The 9,929-nt window shown below is 44.0% G+C and overlaps 1 protein-coding gene across 1 annotated transcript; it reads right to left on the reverse strand.

The window, feature by feature from the left end:
* Window positions 1-1,530: 1,530 nt before the first annotated feature.
* LOC145415414 (uncharacterized) lies at window positions 1,531-2,367 on the reverse strand. The gene has a single exon (XM_080284697.1). It carries the CDS (start codon window positions 2,365-2,367, stop codon window positions 1,531-1,533), a length of 837 nt encoding a protein of 278 aa, XP_080140823.1.
* Between the last annotated feature and the right edge of the window lie 7,562 nt (window positions 2,368-9,929).

Here is a 9,929-nt window from a genome sequence, read left to right on the forward strand (position 1 = left end):
TGTCCTTCCAACAACGTCCAAGCTTTACGTCCGTACGTTAGAGCTGGTATCACAATACTGTCATGTAGTAACTTTTTCACTTCCATGCTCACTTCCCGTTTCTTATCATTGCTTTCAAGGAACCAGCAACCTTTCTTCCTTGTTGTACCCTTTCAAGCACCCTCTAAACTTCCATCCTTACTCATCTGTAGTGGACATTCAAATGTTGATGTTGTTGTGACACTCCTTTATTACCGCTGCCCAGCTCGTACAATTGATACACAAGTCTACACTGCTTGAGGGCCGGAGGTCATCTGCCCGCCTCAGCCTTGCTGGCCGTCCCTCCTCACCTCCCTCTAACTGCACCCCCCCCAACCATTGACGTCACAGAGGCATAAACTAGCTGGTCAACACCCTTGCACACACACACACGCACACACCATTGACAAATACATACATACTGTAGATAACATAACACTGACAAATACATACCATTGACAAGTACATAGATAACATGACATTGACAATTACATAGGTAACATGACATTACACCCCACCCCAATCTGCAAGATCATAACCAAATCGAAGCGGTGGGTGCTGTATATGTGTGCTTCATCGAAGTACTGCTTCTGGTTCTGTCGTTGTTGGGCTGGACTCATCTGACACTGCCTGCTGGTGTAATTGCGGATGTTGAGCTTGTACATTGATGTACTGTGGGGGATCAATACCAGCCTCATGCACATCTGGCTGGCTGCTCTGATCCAGTGAGGTGCTGTTGCGGTGCCTCACGTCCCTCACGTGCTGCGGGATACCATCAACATCAACCACCTGCGGAGAGTTGACCCTAGTGATGACACTAGGCTGCAACACCGAAGTGCAGCGATCAGCACGTTTCCTGATCCAAACAGCATCACCCACTGCATACCGCATGCCTTTGTCACCATCAGGCATTCTGTCTGTCATGAGCCGTTCCTGGGTAGGTCATACACAGTCTCGCACCTCGTAGCTTTACACACCATTCGCAGGGGCTTCCGTCACTGATGTTCCATCTTGGGGTGTGATATTATACTGGTGGACTTCTTCAGCAATTAAGCATTGTTTCCTGGCAGCGATCACCTTCAATGTGCAGTGGTTTCGTTCAATGATGCCATTGCCACTTGGTGCATATGCCGCCCTGAAGCATAGTAACATGCCCCAACATGTGACAAAGGCTGCGAATCACTGCCCACGGAAGATGGTGTCATTACTGCAGAGCAGTTTGACAGGTGCTCCTAGCTCATAGAACACCTGCTTTAACTGGCGAATGACGGTGTCTCTATCTGGGTGTCGCAGCTGCCACCATATGCAAAATCGGGATGGCCCACAGTCGACGATTGTCAGATAGGCGTGACCACTGTGAAGGGTGATATCTATAGCCAAACAGTGCTATGTTCCTGTCACACCCAATGACCCATGCTACCACTTCACCGGAGCTGGGTCAGTGGCTCGGCACACATCACATCGCTTCACAACTTCACACACCTCAGCCCGTGTCACCAGTCGATAGATCTCTCAGCGCGCAAAAAACAGTGTGTGCCGGATGCCAGGATGACCAGTGCGTACATGGACGTCAGCAATTCTAGACTCAGCGGTGTCCTGCTTGCCCATTACTGCTGCACCAGCTACCAGTCTGTCATTCCACACCCGCTCCTCTGGGACACGCACGAGGACATCAGTGTGATTTTCTGTAGTCTGGACAAGCCTCACAGACAACGTCAGTCCCAACTCACTCACCAGTTGGTGAATGATTTCGACTCGGCAGCGAATCAACATCTCTCCATGAGCCTTCGTTCGAAGTTGTGCATGACATCTCGATGCACCGTCAATCCAACGATATACTTTGGCAGAGTCTGTCCATAACTCAATGTTCTTCATACCCCAAGCGATTGCCAAGTTCACTCCACGGACTTCTGAGTCCAGCTCCGCCATGTTGATGTGTGAGCTGTCGTCCCGCCGCAACCAGCATGCGTCTTCAATAACACCACCTTGTGGCATTTCTAAAACAACTCCAGCAGCTAGAGCACTGATGTCTGTCCACACGACTGCCCGGTCACCATACACACACCAGAGGCCACGACACGGATCTTTCCAGACCAGCTGTGCTGCCACATACTCCATCTGTTGAAGCAGGGAGTCGTCATCCACAATGTCATCCCAACCCTGTGTCACTGCATTTGGTCGGCGTTTAATCCACACTGCTGCTGGCCGGAGCCACCCTCCTACTGGCAAGTGCGCAACTAACCGTCCGCACCATGCGAACACTGCATGACACATCACTCTTATCGGTGGTGGGTCGACCGGATTGTCACGTGTCCACTTCAACTGGCCATCTGATGACTGCACGTGCATCCCTAGGAGTCATGCCCCATCAGCTGCACGGTTTGGCGGCTTGCATTCCAGGCTGAATGCAGCAAAATCCGTAACGACCTGCTCTGCACTGGCAAGGTCCTCATTCACCAACAGATTGTTGATGTAAGGCAACACTTCACGCTCAATATCTGAGTTCTGAGCCAAGATGTTCTTAACAGCCTTCATGACCAAAGGAGCTATGTTGAGGCCAAAGCCAAGGCGCATCAAAGAGCAGCACTGGCCTCGTACTATCACTGTCTGAAACAGCCACAGTTGCTGATCGACATGCACCTGCAGATAAGCCTTGCATAGGTCCAGAACAGCCACATTACCCCCGTGTCAGTGCCACTTGCCCATCTGATCAGCACATACATCACTATCAGCAGTAAAGACAGTTGCATAATCATTTAGCTCACAGTAGTATATCATTAGCTGTATTTTACTGCCGTTATTCTGACAAACAGCCATGAGTGGCACAAGCACTCACGGCGCCCCATGTTGCTGTTCATAGTAGGGTACCAACCAGCCGTTCTTGATCCATGACTCCTGTTCTTGGTCAAACTCCTGGTGCATGGACGGGAATATGTTGTACTGTGCCACAGTATTATGCAGGCAATCAGGTACTGCTCCATTTGTCCATTTCCATGACACCGTCCACGTTCGATGCCTTACATCAAATCGTATACTATCAGGTGCATCCATTGCCAGCGGTGTCAGAGTCGATGACGCAGCTCCACACAACCTCCCAGTGCTACAGAATTGGACTTCTGACGGAGACTTCACTATGACGCTGCCAAGTGCTGAGATGCCAGTGATGCCGAGCACAACATCCACACCCAAAGACGGCTCACGCACCACCAGCATGTGCACCCGGGTGCTCTGGCCATCAGGAGTTTCCACTGTCACACTGCCTGTCCCAGTATACCAGAAAGAATCTCCACTAATAGTTGTGATGCTGGTCGTCTGCGGGTGCCACTGCATGCAACAAGGGGCATGTACTATGGTGTCTGTGCAACCAGTGTCAACAAGAACTTGGCACTACTGCCCATCAACAAGCAGCTGCACCACAGGAAGAGCACCACTTATTGGCTTCCAAGAGAGGACTCTGGCACTAATGCAGCCCCTCCAACGTCGTTTCCCATCTGAGGACATGCAGCAGCAAAATGTCTTGGCTGGCCACAGGTCCAGCAACAATTAAGGCGATGTGCTCTCCCAGGCAGTTGCGCCCTCATTTGATCTTGCATTGGTGACGAAATCCCAGCAGCAGGCATGCACACATCACTAAGCATGGCGTGAGCCCGTGCCAACACACTGTTTAAATCCAGTCCCTCAGCTCTTGACCCAGTGCGAATAGCACGATGAATATCATCTGGTAGTCCTGCCACGAGTGCACATGCCAGAGTATGGTCAGACACGCTTCCAAACAATGTCGACAGCCATCAGAGGTCACCCAGGAAGACATCAACTGACTCACTCGTTTGTAGCCAACGTGAAGTAAAAGCTTCATATGCTGCATATTGATCTAGGGTGAATGCTGCATACAGTGCTTTCGTCACCTTTATCAGCGAACAGCGGCTGGCAACTGGTAACTGTGACCACACAGTGAATGCCCCACCTGTCAGTCGTAGTGGCAGAATTGATTCGAGGGCAACTCCACAGAGCTGACACAACAACTCCACAATGTCCGTAGGGCCATCATGCTCCAGAATCAGGTGAGCATCAAGTGGTACTAATGTTGTTGTAGGAAGGTCGGTCTTCTTATCGTCCTCCATGTTGCCTAGATATTTTGTAGTGGACAATCAAATGTTGATGTGTTGACACTCCTTTATTACCGCTGCCCAGCTCGAACAATTGATACACAAGTCTACACTGCTTGAGGGCTAGAGGTCATCTGCCCACCTCAGTCTCGCTGGCCGTCCCTCCTCACCTCCCTCTAACTGCACTCCCCCAACCATTGATGTCACAGAGGCATAAACTAGCTGGTCAACACCATCGCTCACACACACATGCACATACACACGCACACACCATTGACAAGTACATAGATAACATAACATTGACAAATACATAGATAACATGACATTGGCAAATACATAAATAACATAATATTACATCATCACACTCCCCAAGTACTTAGATGTACTCACATTTTCTAATTCCTCACCATCTAACCTCACTGTACATTCACTGACTTCACCTCTCTCAAAGACCATCACTTTACTCTTCCCTACATTCACCTTTAGATTCCGTTTCCTACACACTTTCCCAAACTCATCCACCATGCCTTGCAGCTCCCCTTCATCTTCACTTAACAACACAGTATCATCTGCAAACAACAGTACAGGGAGTTTCCAAACACTACCCTCTCTCACTAGGGCCACTCCAACATCCACTGCCGTACCTTGTACCTCTTTTATTACCCCTTCCATGTACAGATTGAACAACCATGGAGATATGACACATCCCTGTTTCAACCCAACCTTCAAAGAGAAAAATACACTCAGTTCACCATCCACACACACTGCAGCCTTAGCACCATCATACATACTCTTCACAGCATTCAACAATTTCCCATCTACTCCATATATTCTTAATACTTTCCACAACCCTTGTCTATCCACCCTGTCATATGCTTTTTCCAAATCCATGAAGGCCGCATACAACTTCTTTCCCTTCTCTACAAACTTCTCCACTAAGGATCTAAGAATGAATATCTGATCTACACAACCTCTTTCCTTCCTAAAGCCTCTCTATTCTTCTCCAACTAATTTCTCTGTTATTTCCCTAACTCTTTCAATAAGTATCCTACCATACACTTTTCCTATTACACTAAGAAGACATATGCCCCTGTGATTACCACACATTTCTTTTTCCCCTTTTCCTTTGTACAAGGGAATAATTACACCTGACCTCCAATCCACCGGGACTCTACCTTCCTCCCAGGCCAATCTGCACATCTTCCACATCCATTCTACTACTATCTCTCCCCCATGCTTCAGTATTTCACCACACACTTCATCATTTCCTGGGGCTTTCCCCAATTTGACTTTCTTCATTGCTTCCACAACTTCTGTCCTACTGATTTCTTCCTGTCTTTTCACCTCCCTCCTTCTCCCAGCCATTCCCCAGCCACTTATACTTGCATTACTACCATTCTCTATGTTCAACAATTCCTTAAAGCATTCTCTCCATCTGCTCACTATTTCTCCCTTCTCCATCAGTAATCTACCATTTTTATCTTTCACTCCCCTGCTAACTTTACTGCCACCCTGTCTTACTCTCTTTCCCTCTTTCCAGAACATTTTCTTACAGTCCCTCCACTTTACACTCAAATTCCTTCCAAATTTCTAATCCACTATCTTCTTTCTCTTGCTAATCTTTTCACGTCTCTCTTCCTTTCTACATATAACTCTCTCTTCCGCCTCTCAGCTTCTTCCACACCCCAATTTCTCATCCATTCATTGTATGCTTTCTTCTTTTGTGCCACAGCCTGTCTCACCTCTTCATTCCACCAAGCTGTTCCTAGCACCCCCTTTCGTCTTCTCTTCACCCCACACACCACATCACATGCTGCACATTTTTCTTCTGTGAATATTTTGCACACACCTTCCACGTCCCCCATCTGCTCCAATTCATATTTACCCAATAGTTCCTCCACATCTCATATTCTGCCTTTTTCTCAACCTCTTGTAACCTTTCCACTCTCCTTGCAACTACTACTTCCTCCCGTCCTTCCCTTCTTCTATTTCTCCATCTTTCTTGGATCTTGATTCTGGCCACCACCAAGTAGTGGTCAGTAAGTCCACTCCCCCAACCTCTATAAGCTCTTGTATCCATTACACATCTAATTAAGTAAAATTCACGGAAACAAACTTCAACGCGTTATAATTTGAAGACCAATGTTGTTCTCATATGAAAATTTGTTCCACAATAAAAATTGTTTAACATTGCCTTTGCCTGCATCAAAAGAAAATGGAAAAAAAAAAAATATGTTTTCAAAATACGCTACTTTAAATTTCATCTGCTGAGCTTAGAAACGGAAGTTGCATAATCATCTCCTTATTTTGTATTTTCATAATTCATTTTCCAAGTACTTAAGGCCATACAGAGAGCTTATATACGGTACTATCTAAAAAATAATTTGTTGATAAAATTTCATTTGTGTTTTCTGTTTTTTGACATGCACGATGAAAGAGCTGGAGAATGATGATGATGATAATGAAGATGATGAAAACTGGGTTCGGTTGTGTAGTAGGGAAATATAGCTTTGTTTAGAGGGGCTCGCTTGTTATACTGCAAAATAAGTAGGTCAGTTATCTGCATATGAATTTCTCGTAATCATACTTTACTTGCATATAAATTTCTCCAAACCTCACTTTTTTTTTTTTCTAGATCTCGTTGCAAGGGACATGTAAACAGACAACATTTTCTGAGTTACCACCATCTTTCTGAAAGTCTACCATCACATATCTATCTACACATATGGTACCTTTAAAAAATGAGTTGTAGTGTAGGGGACCCTCTTGGTTGTGAACATGTTCCATCGCTGTCCCTGAGGGTGCTGAACCCATTTCGCCATTTGTTCTTTTGCCTGCACCTATTGAATAGCTATCAGTGTCATCTAACTATCAGAATCTTCACAAGGGTTACGAAACGCCTTCATGCTGCCCAACAGTCAAGCTACATGTGGTTAGAGTAATGTACCCATGACATGATTTTCCATATCACCACCACAGAGCACCAGTACTGAACACGTGTACTGTGTTTTGATAGGTGTTATCTCACTCTGGATGGGTGTGATCACAACGCAGGAAATCTTTTATTATGGTGGATATAATAAATTTATATCTAACAAATCAACGCCTGGTGGCCTAGGGGTATAAAGCGCTCCAACCAACCACATCCCATTAAGGTTTTATGTGAAGCATAGCTAGAAAACATTTACCCACATAAGGCCAGACAGGAGTGAGCGTCTTTTTTTTTTTTTTTTTTTTTTTTTTAATGCGAGGAAGAAGGAACCAAAGGCCATGAGCCCGCAGTAACAGTTCCCTCCAAGAGAAAAACAAAATACAATATAGAGCCAAATTCAAGATCCGATCATTTTGAGATGCCTGGACACACTGCGTTTGAAAGACTGGAGATCATAGGCAGCAGGAAATACAGACAGAGGGAGACAGTTCCAGAGTTGCCCTGTTGCATAAATGAAAGACTGGGAGTAACGGTTAATTCTTGCATTAGAGAGTTGGACAGAAAAAGGATGAGAGTCTGCTGCCAGACGGGTGCTACGCGCCCGTCGTAGAGGTGGAGGAATGCAAGCAGACAGTTCAGAGGAGCAGTGACCATTAAAGTAGTGCCAGATTATCCAGCAGGCACAGTAGGCATCTGCCTTGGGGCTCCGAGGGTTAGGGGGCCCCCATAGGATAAGTATTGTTCACAAAAAAATTAATAAAAAAAACATACATTATTCTTTATGAAAACGATATGCTACTTTTGGTATATATTTATCCTGGTCTAATCACCTCACCCACCTCCGTAATAAAACAGTCCCCTACTTAATACTGTATCTCATAATTTGACTCTGGCTATAGTAACTTGCTTTCCCTCATCCTGTACACAGTACAGGTGTGTACCCAGTTTATTATATCATTGCATTTGCTATTGCATGGCAACTGGCCTGACAGGCCATGTATCGTTTCAGCCTTTCCTGTAAATTACTAGAAAATGTGTTTTATCAAATGTGATGAAATAAATGGTGGTAGTAGGTTTATCATATTCATTCATTTTATGCGGTGTATATTACTGATAAACAGCTTTGACAGATCCCAGAATAGCTTGATCGCTTTCAAGAGTTTTACACAGCAAATGTAGGCTTAGCTACGAATTCACTCGTGTTGTTAGACATGTAGGTGCCTGTGATCTCAGGAGAGTATATTGAGTTACGGACAGATAGTGATGTCCTAGATGAAAAGAAATACATTAATGAGAGAGTAGAAAAAAGTAATCTTATCCTATAGCCGCTACCACATTACTAGAGGGAGTGAAGAGAGAATTGAAAAAGGGCTGATTAAGTGAAATAGTTGAGTGAAAGACTGTGTATCTGACAAACAAAGAATAAACGAGGTGAAAGAAATCCACGCAAATTATAGAAATGAGTGGAGAGAATCTGCATGGAAGATATCATGAATACATTGTACCCTTATGATTTTAATATCTGGAAAATCCAAGATACGTTTGTGAGTCACAAGTAGGTAGTGAATGTTTATATAAGAGATGGGATTAACTACATGGGGGCTAATAAATAAATAGATAGTGAAGGACTATACTGTATGATGAAGACTTTAGACCATCTTGGGGTTCATTGTTGATTCTTCTACTCCATATTTAGATTATCATATTTAGAATTGAGAGAATAATACGTTTTAGCGACAGAATAAAATAAAAAGAGAAGCTAAAGACTGAAAGCGTAAATTCATGATTTTCTGCACGTTGTTGCCTAATTATCATCAGACCATGTGTACGTCACTGGTGCATGCAGTTGGCTATATTAGTAAATAATTACGCCTTAGCAAAAAATTGTGCTTCTGGTACAGTGGTGTGGGGGAAGGGGGCAACAAAATATTTCTAAAGTTTTAATCCGATTGGAACCAAGTTGATGGATGGATGGAGGATTTTCCCAGGATATGACTTGTTTCTTACAACAGTATGTCAAAAGTTTAAGTCGCGCAAAAAGAATACGTACATAGCTTTGATCTAGTCTTAGATCAAATTTGGTGACTGAGGGTAAGGTTAGGATAGATGTCAAGGGACAAGGTCAAAATTATCACCTGATAATTAAAGCAGTTTTCATTCGCTTTGGCTAAAATGGATAAAGTATTGAGGGTCAGACAACAATGAAGAGGTCTGATTTCCAGAATACTAGGTTGTGAGTCAAGGCAATGTACAGTGTCAACTTAAAACAATTATCTTCCAAGTTGAGTACTATCAACACCATGCCATTGAAGTTTTTAATGATATTAAAATCTTCGATACTTTGCATTCCACTGTCCATTTTACCTGTTCCTACACTTGCCCACACGTCCAATGTGTCAACAAAGAAACAGCCGTCAAATCTAAACTAATTAAAAAAAGCATTACAAGGGTGGTCATACAGCAGCTGTACAGGTTGAATCCCCTCAGCTGCACGACGCGAATTGTTGCATTCCCCCCTTGATACCAGTTGATTGTCTTTAGGCACTATAAACAATAATCTGGAAGGAGCAAGAAAGAATTTAAACTGATGTCATCATCTGAAGGGGGTAATACAGATCTGTTAATACAAGAATTTATGATGGCCAAATCTACACACACACACACACACACACACACACACACACACACATACCGTATGTATAATCTATATTTATATTTATATCTATGTATCCATCTATAACTATCTATATCTTTATCCATCTGTCTATATGTATATCTATCTAGGTTTTTTTACATATGCTGTCTAAAGCTGATAACTATTTTTATTCATTTCCATACTTCACTGCTTAATTATAAATTTATTTATTTATTTG

This window comes from Coenobita brevimanus, chromosome 102 (genome assembly GCF_032717465.1).
Source record: "Coenobita brevimanus isolate Jiangsu-jjx chromosome 102, ASM3271746v2, whole genome shotgun sequence".
Lineage (NCBI taxonomy): Eukaryota > Metazoa > Arthropoda > Malacostraca > Decapoda > Coenobitidae > Coenobita > Coenobita brevimanus.